Source organism: Desmodus rotundus, chromosome 4, assembly GCF_022682495.2.
Source record: "Desmodus rotundus isolate HL8 chromosome 4, HLdesRot8A.1, whole genome shotgun sequence".
NCBI lineage: Eukaryota > Metazoa > Chordata > Mammalia > Chiroptera > Phyllostomidae > Desmodus > Desmodus rotundus.
Window position 1 is genome coordinate 150,007,646 of NC_071390.1, and position 15,962 is coordinate 150,023,607.

Sequence of the window (15,962 nt, forward strand, 5' to 3'; positions counted from 1 at the left end):
AAAACCACAGTCACTTCCTCCCTTCCCTCTCCTCCTTCCCAAATTAGCTTCCAGACCTCAGTCTTAGAGCCCCAAGCCCACCTGGAGAGCTTTCTGTTACGGCCGACCTAAAGTCAATCAGACCTAGAAGTCCGTGTACGTGTGTTGTAAAACGTTCCTACGGTTTGACCTCTTTGGTGGACTCTTTACAGAAAATCATCAGAAACAGCACCAGTGGGTATTTGTGGGATTCAGCTTGCAGAAAATGACGTCTCCTAGTTTCCGTGTTTCCAGCTTCACTTCCCTTTTAGATGACAGGACCTGGCAGCACCGAGGAGAGCGCCAGGTTGGCCTGCGGTGGGCACAGCCGCAGTCTCCTCGGGGAACGGGCTTGCAGAAGTTAGCTCTGCAAGGTGATGGTAAGGGAGGGACTAGAAAGGAGACAATTTAGGTTAAAGTCAGGGAGATGAGAAAAAAAAAATAAAAACAAGAGTCCAAAAGCATCTTTGAGCTATTTTGGAAAAGTGAGAATGTAAATCATTAGACAGGATAATTCCCTGTCCCTGACCTATTGTTTTCTTGGCATTGATGAAAACCAGCTAACTTCTTAGCGAGAGGAACAAGGAGGAGTGGTAAGGTTTCTAGTGACTTAACAGCATCATTTGTAAGTTTCAATGTTTGCTTCCAACCTGCTTTGATGGATTGTTGCTCTTCCAAAAACTATTCCAACTCTTCAAATTCCTTCACATAATGCAGCTGTTAGTACTAAGAGAGATGGGAAGAAGAAAAAAGGAGGGTACTGCCGCAGAAAATAAATACTAGGTAAGGAATTTTCACCTTTTCTCGCTAAGTAGATTACAAGGTTTGCCTGCCACTCATTGTGAGCCTCACTTTAAATGGAGCGATTGCCCTGTCAGCTGTGAGGAGGTTAGCTATTTTCAGGGTGGGGAGTTACTACTCGGTAGGTGGCATCATAACGGAAGGTGTCTCCTCGTCAGAAGTTTCTGTTTCACAGAAATCCTGTAGAGCCACAAACTCCCTCAACCAAGAGACCCACAAGACCATCTAAATTCACCCATTTTTTTCTGTTGATGGGGACAGGGTTAGATGGGGACAGCAAACACCACGAATTGAAGACCTCGATTTTGTTTCATTTATTTAAATAAATATAAATATAAATTTTATATAAAACTATTCACATAAAAAGGGACTTCCGGCACTTGGATTTTAAACTCCCCCCAGGCAAATTTTCAGAAAGCAAGACCTACAGGGGTTACTTCTCTAAATCAATCCCAATTCCATACTTTTATTTTAAAACAACAGGAAATAATCAAGAAACCCGGTGTTCTTATCCGGTTCTGAAAGACAGCAGGGAAGGGAAGATGGCATGCGCTTTCAAAAAAACCCCATACAGTGCTAAACTTAAACCAACCCTGTTTTTTCTGTCATATGACAAAACTGAGTAGAATCTAGATTATGTACATTAAAAAAAAAATCTATCACTGAGAGTGGAGCCTAAACAAATAGGTCAAGGAGGACGTAAAGGGTCAGACCCGGCATGCACGCCCTGGGAACGCTCCGCTCGTCCTTCTCCAGATGGGACCACGGAATGGGCAAGGATTTTGACCCCTGGGTGCCTGCCGCATTGGCGTTGTGGGGGCTCCCGGAAGCGTGTGCTGAGATGGAGGTGACCCTCCCTCATAAGGGGGAAATCTCCTTGTCCTCGTTGGCCGAGGCCGGCGACAAGGAGTCCTCATCCTCAGAGCGCGCGTAATGCGCTTGGCTGCCGACGCACTTGCAGCCCGCGTGATTGTTCCTCTGTGTGCCCTTCCCTTCCTTCTTATGCTTTACCCGGCGGTTCTGAAACCAGATTTTCACCTGCTTCTCCGACAGGTTCAGGTATGTGGCGATTTCGATCCTCCGGAGTCGAGACAGATACATGTTGGAAGAGAATTCCCGCTCCAGCTCCAGGAGCTGCGTGCTGGTGAACGCCGTCCTCATCCTCTTGCCATTGGGTACCTGGCTGGTGTCCGAGCCCCCTGCACACAGGCCGAGAGGGCAGAGAGGTCATTCTCGAGAAATGTGCTCCCACCCCACCGTGCCATCCCTTGGAAAGGACGTCTCTCATGAACCCGCCCGGGAAGCTCAGAAAAATACCTGTATCCATCCCTCACACTTTCCTATTTCCTAGCACATCCTTACTTAACTGAGAAGGGTAGAGACGCCCAAAGCAACTAAAGGCCTTAGACGAGCGGGACCCAAAGTCAGAGAATTAAAGGGGATTGGGGCTTGCATGGTCAGATATTCCCCTGTCAGGCCTAGTTGAGAGGCAGAGGCAGTCAAGCTTAGCCAAAAGTATGGAAAGCTCTAGCCAGACCCGGTGCCCAATGCCACACTGAAGTTCAAACATCCGATCTGAACCTCAGCCAACCATCCCATTTCTCAGCCCTCAAGTTCGACGTCTCTAAAGCCCCTATATTAAGCAATACTTGGGGACCAGATACCAGGAATGAGGTGCACTAGGCTGCGTGGAGAGTTTGGCAAACTAACTTTCACCTTCTTGAACTTCTTGGGCCCACTTCACAGTTACACCGAAAGCCCCTCCTCCCTCCCCACCCCGCCCCCCGGGCTCCCACTTCCTCCACAGTAGACGAAGTTTGTTCCCGAGAGCTGAGAAAACACGGCGCGCAGGTGCCCAAAGACCCCGCCCTACCCATGGTGAGGCAGTGGAATCTCCGCGGGTCCGCCACGTTGTAGGTGGTGGCGGCACAGACAGGTGCGTGGTGCTGCGGGTGCCCCAAGGCCGCTGCGGCGGCCGCCGCTGCTGCTGCAGCTGCCGCGGCAGCAGCAGAGCCAGACTGTTGGGGCTGGTGGTGGTGATGGTGGTGCTGCGGCGGGTGGTGGTGATGGTGCGCGTGGCTCACGCGCGGGCAAAACTGTGCGTCCCCAGGACCCGAAGAGAACTGACTCTTGAGCAGAGGCAAGGCCCCGGCGCTGCCCGCCGCCCTGCCACCCCCGACCCCTGTACTCCCAGTCCCTGCGCCCCCGCCTCCGGAGCCCGTCGGTCCCCGAGAGGAGTGCAGGTGCGAAGTGACGCAGAGAGGGCAAACGCAGAAGGCGCCGCTCTTGCGAGACGGGCAGCCAGGCCCGGACACCGACATCACCAACGGGGACGGCATGCCCAACGGGATGAAGAAATCTGGCCCGGGGTGCGGCTCAGGCAGCGAGGGCTCGGGCCGTGAGGAGTCCTTGATGATGAGGGAGTCGACATAGAAGGATCGCGACATGTCGGGATGGGTGGGTGGCTGGAGGGCCTGGCCGGCTGCGGTGCCCCCTCCCCTCTCCTGTTCAGAGCTCTGCCCGGGGCGCGGCGCGGTTGCAGGCGGTCAAGCCCTCGGGGACGCGGAGGTGTCGGCGTCTGGGCGGTGAACAAAGGGGTCCCTGGAGAGGGCTGATCCTCACGTCCCCCGCCCGGAGCCCCGGCTCCGGGATTTTATAGCCCCCACCCCAGCACGTGATGCTGCTGAGTACCGCTCGGCTCAGGCTCCTCGGCAGCTCCCCACCCTCGGGATAGGCTGCCCGAGTCACAACAGAAGCAGCGAGGAGGGGCGGGCGCGCTGCAGGGAATAACTCGGAGGAGGGGGTGGGGGAGACTTTGCAAAGTGTAGGTTTTGTTAATTTCGCGGGGAGGCCGGCCTCCTCCCCCTCTTTCTCCACGCTTTCCCGAGAAATCAGAGCTGCATCCTCCATCCCACCCCTTCTCAGGCCCGGGCCCCAGCCCAACTGCTCCCGGAGCCTGGCCGCAAAGCGCACCAGGTGGGAACTTTGAGACCTTTTGAATGGGGATGCCCAGTGTTCCCTGGTCCTCTGTGCCAACCGTGGCTGAGGCGCGATAAAGTCTGAGGCCTGCAGTTTGGAGCCGGATACGGACAGAGAACTGGCAGCAACCCAGTCCCGGAGCTCGGCTTAGGCCACGACACACATAGTCACAGACTCAGTCCTCCAGCTTTTGGACTTGACCAAGGTCATTCATGTCATTTAGGTGGCTAGTTCCTGAGGGATCCTGGGAGTACCGGTGAGGCCATCCAGCTGAGAAGCTGACAAGCTTTTCATTCCAATTCTTGAGAAGCTCTATAATGCCTTTGCACTTGGGGCTACTCAGATCAATGACACTTCCTTGTGTCCTTTTCTGATGGGCAGCTCCTCCTTTGGCAGAGAGAGATGTGAAGAGTCACTCTTTTCTTTCTACAAGTGGCTCCACCAGTACATGTCCAGGCCAAACCCACAAACTCCACCCAAGGATTCATGAGAGGACTCAAGCCCTAGCCCCTCTGGAGACTGGGCAGGGGTTGGGGAGGTCTCTGCTCTGGGTCCTTCTCTCCCCATCTCCTGCCCCTTTGTGGTTCACAGACTTGGGCAGCTGGCAGACTAATCAGAAAGCACTGTCCCCTCTGCACTCATTTAAAAGCCAAAAAAGATTGCCGGAAATTGAGCCATTCAAGGAATCCAGCCTCTGGTGGGAGAAGTGCTTTGGAAAAGGAAATCTCTGAGTGGCACAGGCTCCGAGTGGCTATGTGAGAGAGGGTGGCTGCCAGGATAGGGGCTACTGATCTTTGGGGAAGGCAAGGTGAGCGCTTTCTCTCCTTATCCCTGTAGAAAATGTGTCTAGAGTAGGGAGGGCGAGCAACAACTACGAATCTGATCCTTTCCCCGAACAACTAACTTTTGGCCTGAATTCACCGCGGTGCTAAGAAACTTGGGGATGGGACTTCCTCCACCTGTGAGAAGTGAGTGCCCAAATCTTAGGGAAGCGCCGGCTTCTCAGCTGGAGCCATGACTGTCTCTCTGTCCTCTGTCTTTCTGTCTCTCCTTTACCCCTCTCCATCTCTGTGACAGTCTCTTTTGCCTGCTAGAGAAGTGTAATTGGGTTGTAGGGATGCCCCGCTCTGGGGAGCCCAGGATTTATGGATGGTAATTAAAGTTTTATGAATTGCAGCTGAGGCTGGTTATTGAGCTATTTGAATGTGATTAGAATTCAATTAGAAAGTGGTTAGTGGACGGTGGGTCTCCAGAGTGTAAACAGACAGCTATTCCAGAAATGTGCTAATCCAACATCTTGTGACAACAATTAAGGAGTCTCAGGGCTTAACTCTGGGCAACTCAGCGGTAACTACTTTTGTACCACAAGGTTTGTCGGTGCAGCCATCACAGATGCTCAGCCTGAACCTGGCCCTGCCTGGTCCAGCCCAACCTCACTCAAATTGATAGAATCCAGGCAATCCCTGGGATCATTCCAGCCCCCAAAGGAAAACTGGGGGCTCCACCATCAAGAGAGGCTTAATGACAGAGTGTTTTTTATGGGCCTAAATTATCCAAATAGGTGACATGATATCCCCATTCACTTTGCAAGTTATACACATACATACATGTTTAAAATTATATATTGTAAGATATTGCAGGTAAAAATATATATTGTTCACTTTGCAAATGTATATGCATCTCTCCTTTTTCTCCTCTGGGCTAGGTAGAAGTTAATCCAACGTCTACTTGGGGCTGAAGTTTTGGGTGTCAGTGTTCCCAGCAGTTCTGGGTGTGTTCACCCACGCTAATGTGCTGGAATTTGTGCTTATAGGAGGACCATTTCATTTTGGAGAATCCTAATTACAAAGCTTGAGCATCTAATTCAATTTATACCTGGCTGTGGAAACACGCAGGTGGAGTTGGAATGCTAAGGCATTTTGAGAAAAGTGAGAGGCTCACGGGTGGCATGAGAGCTTAGGGCTGCAAGGGGGGCGCCATACTGAGGCCCAAAGCAGACCATGTCTGAGAAACTTGCCTATTAGGGTACCTGGTTAATTGCTTGAGCCCAATAAGAACATGTGTTCGGGGGTCATGTTCCATATTAGAGCCTTTCTCTTCTTAGAGTTCTCTTTAGTTCTCTTTGGATCTCTCAGTGTCCTCCCCATCTGCCTGTCTGTCTGTCTGTCTCTCCTTTCCTCCACTGCAACCTGGTCTTCAGGAGCAGGCTCCCCTATGCCTTACCACCCCCTCCCAAGGAAGCCTACCCTCCATGGCCCTAGGCAGCTTTCCAGCTCTCCCTGGCCAGCTAGAACCTTCCCCAAGACAGCAGCCCCTTGAATCAGCTCAGAGCACAAGGGCCCCCCCCCAAAGATGTTGATGAGCCCCCATGGTGCCCCCATTGCTGCACAATTTTATTTCTCACTGATTCTGTCCGATAAAATTTCATCATCCATTAAGTAATCCCTGAAATGAGAGCTCTTATGAGCCTATAATGAGCTCTAATTGCCACTACTGGGGGAGCCACGTGGAAGGATTTATCCGGTATTAAGCAGTCGGGTACAGAGTACAGGGTGTTACCTAAGCCATTACTTTCATAATTCAAGGAGAAAATTAGTTCTTTTAGTGGGGCATCCTTTGATTTCCTCCCTCTTGCTCAGGATGACAGAGGATGGCGTTGTCTTTCTTGAGTGCAAGGCAATCACAAATGCAAAGGTAACAAAATTGTCCCCCTTCATCGCCACACCCCTGCCCTGCCTGGACAGCCCCCCTTACCCTGAACTGAGAAGAAAAAAAAAAAAAATCAAAGCAGGTCAGAGGGGCGGCCCTCTGTCCCTGGACGCTCCAGCTTGAGCCCGGGTGAGCAGTTTCCTACCCGCTCAAACTTGAGATTTGAATTTTCGGTCGTAGATTTCAAAAAGTCTTCCAGTACTTTACCCCAATCAGGGATCACACACACCTGACCTGAACCCCACAATCCCCTCTTCTTCTCCGTCTTCCTTTTTCCTTTCAAGGGCAAAGTCGGAGAAAGCAGAGGGCGGGGACTTAGCGTTGCTTATTCAACAGGCTCTAGAGTTCTGACCCGTGGTCGTGCTCGGCGGTTCTTTCGGCTGTAACTCCCACTGTGCCCCTCCCTCTGCGCCCCCCAAAGCGCCAACCCCCATTCCTCGTTCCTTTCCCCCCTCTCAGTTTCAGGGTTTGCGCACACGGTTCTCCTGCCCCTAACCAAGACCGTGAGCAGGGCGGGACAGCCCGGGAGTTGGCGAGGCCTCCTCGGATTTATTTGCTCCTCTTACATTGATTTCATATTAGTTTCCAAAGCGATGAATGATCTCAAAGCTGGGTTTTGTTAGCCGAATACAAACAGGAGACAGGACTTACTTGCCCCCAGCTCCCTTTAATGAGGTCATTATCAAAGCGTGAACAAGTCTATGAATGTTTTATTGAAAGCGCATCGTTAACTTGTATCCATCCTTTTCTCGGAGTGGCATTGTGATATTGCTGTCTGTGGCACATCTTACCCGATATAGCCCGAGATTTCCCCATTCTCTGTAACCAGGCAACCCTTTCTGAATACCCAAAAATTGAAAAGAACCGCTTAGTCTTCAAGAAAGTCCTCAATAATAGTGGAAAAGAACAAAGATCCAGGAGACAACAAAATGCCACAGGGGTGACTTTTCATGAGCAATTATCTCTCATTAATCAGAAGAACAGCTGCAATATTAATTTTCTCTCTTTCTTCCTCTCTTTTCACAGTCCCCAACATTTGAATAATCATAAATTTTGATTTTATGGAGTCACATTTTCAGGGGCTGGAGGAAAGCAGCTACCTAGTTGAAGGAGAAAATACTCATTTAAAAAAAATTTTTTTAAGTAAAGCTTGCCAACAAAGCAAAATGGGGGGAAAAAATGAGAGACATACTAGAGAAAACGGTACCCCCTCCTTCTTCTAGAGGGCGGCTGGGAATCAGGACTCTGTTGCAGTCCCCCCTCCTACTTCCTCCTCCCTTCTTTTCTCCCCCTGCCCAAACCTGTTCCCCAATTCGCCTCTGAGCAGGGCGGAGGGAAGCGTCCCGGCGTCTGGCGTGGGAGTTTCAGCCGGGTTTCTGCCCGTTTAACTTGCAAACGTGAAGCCAAGCGTTGTCGATCTGACCAAAGAGACACTCTTTGGGCGTAACTTGTATTGTGGCCATCAAAAGCCCGCCAGCCTTGGAGGAGCTGAGACGTGCATTCAGCAGAATTGGGGCGCTCGCCCTCCTTTCAGATGCCGAAGAGGTGATTGTTCACGGGGTGGGTAGCCAGGGTGGACAACGAGGGTCCCTACAGAAGACAGTAACCTGCAAACGGGCTTGGGAGAGTTAAAGAATCTCATTAAAGCCGAGGCTGTAATTAGCAAAATACGGCCTCAGAGAGAACCCAAGCGGCTCTCGAGTAGGAATAAAAGCGGAGAGTTGTGAGTTAGCCCCCACATTCCTCCGCTGGCTGAGTGATGGGGCTGTCCCTTCGTCTGAGCAAATATTGTTTCTTTTAACGCCAGTCCGGCCGGGCGAAGCCATTCTGCACAAAAGGCAGGCAGGCTGCGGCCCCTGTGCTCAGGCACCATCAAAAAAGGCGTGTGCTTCGCCCTCGTGTATTCAGAGCCGAGGGGCCTTTGCGCACCCGGAGTTCGCGCCTGGGCTCTGTGGAGGGGCAACAGTTCAGTTCGGCCCTGGAAGAAGGCAATGGGGTGGGCTGCTACAAAGGGAGTGAGGAGTTTGGCTCAGAATTTCAGAATAGTCTCCGTGAGTTCCCAACAGGGTTTTAAGGGCACCGGATTCCCGCCACACAGTCGTTCTGCTCCCGACTTCACCTTAATGAATACTCGCCCACCACCAAATCCTTAAGCCTACCAAGTCATTCCTCCCCCACCCTTAAAGCTCTCCTCTGTCATCCGAATAAAATTTATTGAGCGCCTACTCAGTGCCCAGCGTGTGCTAAGCTCCGCGGGGAGCAGGCCTGAAAAGGCCCAGACGGAATCCAATAGAATATTGTTTCATTTCAGTAACAATGGCCCGAGGTGGGGAACAATTATCCGGATAATTGAAGCAAATGCTCCACCTCCCGTCCTCCCTCAACAGATCCCTCACCGCTAGCCACTCCCCGCCCCCCCAAGCCCCGCCCCCCGCTGCCTTTCTCAGAGTGGTTTTTGTTTGGGGGTGGGGGGGTGCTGAATTACTACTCAGACCATTTCCCCTCTTTCCTCAGCCTAAGTTTGCTGAAAGCGCTGGGTAGAAATAACTGCTTAGCAATGAGATTCAAGACAGGTTTTTTTGTTTGTTTGTTTTAATGTTACCAAGAGGAGAGTGAAGCTTTATAATTTTTAGCAACCTGGTCTTTATATATATATATCCACTTGGTTCTGGGAATGGATAAAACCGGAGCCTGAAGTGACCTGCAAGGAGGGGTGGGTGTTGGCCTGGGACAGGAGGATGGGGAACTGTCAGGCCTTTGATGAGTGGGCACAAAAGTTGGGACGAGTTTCTGCAAGAACTGAACGGAGGCCAGGGAGTTTAATAGAAGAATCTCAGTTTCTGCGTCTGTGAAGTAGGAAAAATGCACACCATTATCTGGCATGCATTTCATTATCTGGCATCTGCAGCTCCCTGGGCCCCGAGCTTTGGGAAGGAGGGATCAGAGACCTGGGTTTCTTAGAGCAGAGGTCCCTAACCTCTGGGCTGTGGACCAGTACCAGTCTGGGCCTGTTAGGAACCAGACCGCACAGCAGGAGGTGAGATTGAATGTAATGCACTTGAATCATTCCGAAACCATTCCCCCACCTCCAGTCTGTGAAAAAAAAAAAATGTCTTCCATGAAACCAGTCCCTGGTGCCAAAAAGGTTGGAGACTGCTGTCTTAGAGAATAATCAGGAAGCCAGAGCCCCTGTACAATCATCTCTTCATCCTGGCATGCCTTTTCCGGCAGCATTTCACCCTCCAGGTCTCATTTGCAGCCTGGCGCCCACACCCTGGACGTGCCTAGCCCGGATTTCTCCAGCCCTCAGTTTCTGGGTGTACCTGTCCCTGTTCAGAAGCCTCATCAACCTGAGCCTGCCCGGCAAACCTTGCCATCTCCCACTTTGTCACCTCATCAGAGGGCTCATGTCTTGGCAATCCTCACATGGGACTGTGCCCTAAATTTCAAGGCTCCTTTGGCCTGGAGAAACCTTCCAGATTTGCTGACTTGTTTTGCATATTGAACATAGGACAATCTTCAAAGCCACCATTTTCAGACCTCTGCCCTGCCCTGAACCAGGAGCCTTTTTAATCTGCACAACTGCCTTGACAGATATAGCACCATTACTATGGCTGTTTCTGCGACAATCCTGAGTCTCACTGAAGTTCAAAGACCTACCCAAGGTCACACAGCTAGAGATGGCAAAGCCAGGATTCAGGCTCTGTGGAATGCAGGGTCTGGTCTGAGGCACTAGGCAACACTACCTCTCCTAAATAATACCTAGCGTTTATTGATCACTATGCCTTAAACCTTTAACGCATCATTTATTTTTCATAAGGACCCTGTGAGGTAAGTGCTTTTATATTTCTCACTTGTTTATTGTCTACTCCTTGGTTAGTGTGGTTTTCCTATGTGTTCAAGATTACAAAGGAGCGTCTGGTGTGGCCCACATGACAGAAACGGCCCAGACTGAAATGGGGATGAGGATAGGGAATGTGATTTTTATTCACTTGTGCCCAGAACATACAAAGTGCTGAAAGACATCTGGAGCAGATGAAAGCAACATCTTATTCTTTTACTTCAAAAGCCTTCACCATAATCAGTACAGTTGACTGCAGGCTGCACCTGAGCAGAAACTGGGTCTTTTTCATTTATTCACTAGTGTATATCAGATGTCCAGCCTAGTGCTGACATATATTAGGAGTGAAATAAATATTTGTTGAATGTCTCATTCCTCAGCTAGGGAAACAGGCGTAGAGAGGCTATGCAACTTGTCCAAGGCCACACAGCTTGCATATGGCAGAAGAAGGATTCAAACTGAGGACTTTCTAAGTCCTCCTGCCTGCTAAGATCCTGCCTGCCTTTTGCCTTTTTTGGCTAGTTGTCATGGATTTTTTTCTTATTACATGTATTGGGGTGACACTGGTTAATAAAGTTACATAGGTTTCAAGCGTACAATTTTATGATACATCATCTGTATAGTGCATTGTATTTACCACCCAGAGCCAAATCTTGTGTCACCGTCTATTTGACCCCCTTTACCCTTTCTTACCCTCCTCCCTTCCCTCCACTAACCACCATACTGTTGTTAGGGTCATTCTCCCCTTTTCACCCTCGGCACAGGTCCCTGCGCCTTGGCCCCAGGGCCACAGGGACTGAGCGCAGAAACCTGGTCGGGTGGAAAGTCGGTTCTCATTGCGTGCCCCCACCCGCACACCTCTGGGTGCGGCAGCAGGACGTGGAAGTCGTCAGAGGTCCTAGAGGCAGCTCCCTGCACAGGGGTGGACAGGCTCTAAGACTCGGACGGCGACGCGCTCCTGGCGGCCTGCCGCGCCCGCCGGCGCCAGAGCCCCCACCCCGCGAGACCTGCAGCCCACTCCGTCCCAGTGCCTCTCTCCCTCTCTCCGCCGCTCTGTCTCACCCCTGCCTGGCTAACCTATCTCCTACTGGAAGACGAAGCAACTCCGAGCGATCGCATTCAACCCGCAGCCTGAAAACACCTGCATCCACGCCCCCGCACAGCGTGCCAGCTGCACACAGGTGCGCAGGCGCGAGCGTGAGTGCGCGGGGGAGACTCGCGCGGGAGTCTGTGCGCAAGCGCGCGTGGGGAGTGTGTGAGAGGGTGGGTGGGGGTGAGCGTGCGTGGGCGTTAGAATACGTGCGTACGTGAGAGTGTGTGAGGTGAATGTACAATGTCTTGCCTCAAGGTCTGCAATGTCTGCAAAGAAGTGATGCATCCATTTGAGGAGTAGCATGTGCGCATGTGTGAGTGTAAAAATGAAGAGCGTAAGTGCTTGCGCGCTTGAGTGGGGAGTTGTAGCAAAGTGTGTGTGTGAATGTAGGAGTGTGTGCATATATGAATGTGGGGAAAATAGAGACGGTGTGTGAGGACGTGTGTGCTGGGGTGGGTGTATGCGTGGGCGTCTGCACATTAGTATGCTCCTGTGAGTATTTGCCAGGGTGCGTGTGAATGTGTAATAACGTGTGTGCGCGCCAGGCTGTGTGTGAAAAGTATGAATGAAGTGTGAGCATGTGAATATGAGTGTGGATGTGTGACAGCGTGTGTGAAGTTTGCGTGTGAGGGAGTATGCCTGCGTGGGGTGCGTGCTGGGGCCTTGGAACCCGGGGCTAGGGGGGCGGGGCAGGGAGGGAGGAAGGGGGTGAGGAGAGGAAGGACCCTCACATGGAAACTGAGTTGCACTCAGCAGGGAAGGGCTGTGGGAGCAAAACCTAGGTCCCCTTTTTAAAAACTGCCTTCAATTTTCTTCCCTCACCCTCTGGATCATTTACTCAACGAGCATTTATGGAGTGCTCACAGTATGCCAGGTTCTGCTTGAGCAGCTGGGGGACCGGGAGAACAAGATAGTTTAGGTCTCCCTCACTGTGGAGCTTCCACAGGGCTTTCTGTTCATGTGTCTGCTTTGCAAAAAGCTGGTGTCACAAACAAATTTTGGCCTCTGCCCTTAAGCAAAGAGGCATGGAGGGCTTTAATGATAACCTCAAAATCAGTACATATACATTCCATCTCCATCCTAACCTCAACTGTTTCACTGCACTGTTGAGCTTGGGCTTGGGGAGGTTCTGGGTGTAAATTCCCCCCTCCTTTGGCAATGGAAATAACAACGCTTGTCATGGAGCAGCTGTGAGCATTAGATGGATTCTCATGAAAACCTTTGGCCCAATGCCTGGCACATGGATAGCACTCAATATACGTAACAATGATGCTAGTGAGATGATGTTCTCCAGGCCTTATGGAATGCTTTGGAGATGGGGAAATACTGAGTTTGTGGGCTACAGACCTTAAGAGATTATTTATGGATTTAAATTAAATTAAATTGATTTGTGCATAATATTACAGTCCTCTCAAGCATCAGGTTGTGAGTTTCAGATGCTTGGACTTCATTCTTCTCTAGTGACTTCTTCCCTTTCGGGACCAATGGTATTAATAGTGCTGTTGTCGAGGGGAACTGGAAGAGTAGTGGGAGAAGACAGCAAGTACCCGCAGGGGCGGAATGTTCTGTCAGCAGCCTTAGAAGTCTTTCAAGTCCTTCAGTGTACCATTAAAGTGACAAGGAATGTGTTCACAGTGACACAAAGTGTGTGGTGTAACTTAACTTGGTGAACAAAACTTCCGATGAAATATATCATAGGAAATATGTTTCCTGATTAGCGATGTGAAACAAGGTACTTCATAAACAATTGCAGGACGCACTTTTTTTTGTCTTCAGAGAAGGCTCTCTTATTAAGATTTCTTTCTTTTTCTTTTTTTTTTTTTTGATGTTCTAACTGGGGTCATAAAATAATTTTACTTGAAACCAGAAAGTCATGTTTAAAGGTTGAATTTCCTTACTGAAATTTTTTTTAAAAGAAAAAATATATCAAAAGAAAATCTTGAAAAGACTGAGTTAACTGCTGCATCAGGTTTTTTAATTTAGCAGCTGGAAAAGAATTTTGCCATTATCCAGCTGATTCATTTCCTGTTCCAACCAGAGAAAGTGAAGTCCAGAGAGATGAAGTAGTGTTAAGTGGTCAGTTCCTCGAGCAGTCATGAGGTAGCAACATCTCAATTTGGTTCCTCTAGCCACAGTTGTACATTTGCTGGAAGATGCCCTGGCAACTAGGGGTAAAAAAGGGAGAGGAGTTTCATCTGTCTTCTATATGGGTACATCTCTGTTGTTGGCTGCTCTGTCTTCTGGTGGCTCAGACCTAAACCCTCGGAATCTCCTTGACTCCTCGCTTTCTCTCTGTGCTTTTAATTCATTGGTTAGTACTGATGGCTCTACCTTTAAATACATTCAGAAACTGACCCCTCTCCACACTCCCCCACTATCATATTGGCATATATCACACGCTAATCTCCTGATTAGGCTCCTTCCTCCTCTACTTGCCTCTATAGTCTGATCTCAACCCAGGAGCGATAAAGATCCTCTAAAAATAGAAGTCATATGCAATTGAATACTACTCCACTAAAAAAAAACCATGAAATATTACATTTATAGACAATGTGGATGGATTTGGAGGGTGTTATGCTAAGTGAAATAAGTCAGATGGAAAAGAATGAAATTATGATTTCACTCATGTGTAGAATATAAAACTAAAAAAGAGAGAAAGAAATGGAGTAGCCAAAGAACTTATATGCATGACCCATGGACATAAACAATGGTGTGGGGTTTGCCTGAGGGAGTGGGGGGTGCTGGGTGGAGGGGGACAAAAGGGGAAAATTTGGGACAACTGTAATAGCATAATCAATAAAATATTTTTTTAAAAAGAAATATACAAATGAAAACAGACTCATAGATAGGGACAACAGATTTCTGATTATCAGAGGGGAAGAGGGTGTGGGAGAAGGGCAAATGGGTAAAAGGGGGTCAAATGTATGATGACGGATGGAAATTAGACCTTAGGTGATGAGCGTATATCAGATTATAATGTCCTACACCTGGAACTTATGTAATATTATAAACAAATGTTAATTCTATTAAAAAAAATAAAAGATTAGGTCAGAGCAAGAACCAAACCTTACAATGGCCAAAAAGGTCCTCCCTGATGTAGTTGTGCCTCTTTCTCTGACCTCCTTCCTCTTACTGGCCTAGTGGCTTGTTCTGCTTTCCTTGCTTGTCCCGGCCTCCCCGGCGCTGGCCTTTGCCTCTGCCAAGAACTCTTTCCTACAAGCCCACTTCTCATCTCCAGTCTTCCCTCAAATCTTATTGTTCTCACCATTTTTAAAATACCAAAGCCCCTACTGTGCCCCCTGTACTCCAAACCCCCTTACCATGCTTATTTTGTTCTCCCGTAGCACTTACCACTTTCCAATATTCTACATAAGGCACTAGATGTACGTGTTCATTTGACAAAACAGCTTTCATGTGTGAATGAAAGCTCCTGGAGGACATTTATATCCAATGGGGTCACTGAAAACAGTGCCTGGCACAGTAGGTATCAATTAATATTTGATGATCTAAAGAAAGCCAGTGTTCTTAGTAGGTACCCAACCACAACTCTATCTTACCTCCTCATAGCACTCTGAAGTTCACAAAAACTCTTACATGTGTTGTGTCATTGATTCTGCACAATTACATAAGCAACACAGGACTTTTTTTCAACTGTTATTTCCACAGTGAGGTATTCAGAAGTTAAAGGACTCGCCTGAATCAGAATTAGAAATGGGATCGAGGTCAAAGTGTCATTTTGGGTTGGGGACAAGTCTCCATTCTAGACCTCTTGGGTAAATGAAGAGAACTAATAGGTCACTGGGTTCACTGTGGACCCTTCTAAATCCTGGCCCTGGGGTGAGGGCTAGGGTCCTCGCTCCACTGTCAGCCTTTGGTATTATGTAACTGCTCAAGCCCCAGTTAAATGAGTGGTGCTTGGGGAAACATACCACAATGGCCACATCCTCTTGTTTTTCTAATCTGCGCAGGGTGGAAAACAAGAGATATTGTCTTGTTAGCTTGACCTCATTTGGAGTCTGGCCTGAATCTCCGGACTTGGATGGAAGCCCTCCCTCATCTGACTGCTCTAGGCAAACCAACATACTGTCTTAGTCAGTGTATTACAGTTCCTTCCTCATGTTTGGGTTCTCTGTCAGTCCATCAGATTCAGCTGCTATGCGGGCTCATTGACTGCACGCGGACGGAGCAAGACAATGTCCCTAATTCTCTAGGCACACACAGTGTCATTGTTTTCTACAAATACTAGTAATAATGCTTTTACCAGAGCATTGGTATCTCAAGAGTAATTAATAACTGTTGTTGAAAGTTATCATATTGAACTACAAAAGTAGAAAAAAATGATATTCACAAAATAGATGTAAAATAAAATTTACAAACTGAACAAGTTTTTAAAGATAATACTTCTTCCTCAAGGATATTCTCATGTAGTAAAATAATGACAGTCATTTCTTTGTTATCCCTTGAATAGCATAAATTGTTGCTTTTTTATGTGAATAGAGAAAATTTAAACATTTTGAGACA

General features: G+C 48.9%; 1 protein-coding gene across 1 annotated transcript; it reads right to left on the reverse strand.

Annotated features, from left to right (window-relative positions):
* Positions 1–1,117: 1,117 nt before the first annotated feature.
* GSX2 (GS homeobox 2) lies at positions 1,118–3,579 on the reverse strand. Its single transcript, XM_024573921.4, has 2 exons — positions 2,693–3,579; positions 1,118–2,018 (listed from the first exon to the last, which is right to left on the reverse strand). The coding sequence occupies exons 1-2, from the start codon at positions 3,264–3,266 to the stop codon at positions 1,678–1,680; spliced, it is 915 nt and encodes a 304-aa protein (XP_024429689.2). The 5' UTR covers positions 3,267–3,579; the 3' UTR covers positions 1,118–1,677.
* Between the last annotated feature and the right edge of the window lie 12,383 nt (positions 3,580–15,962).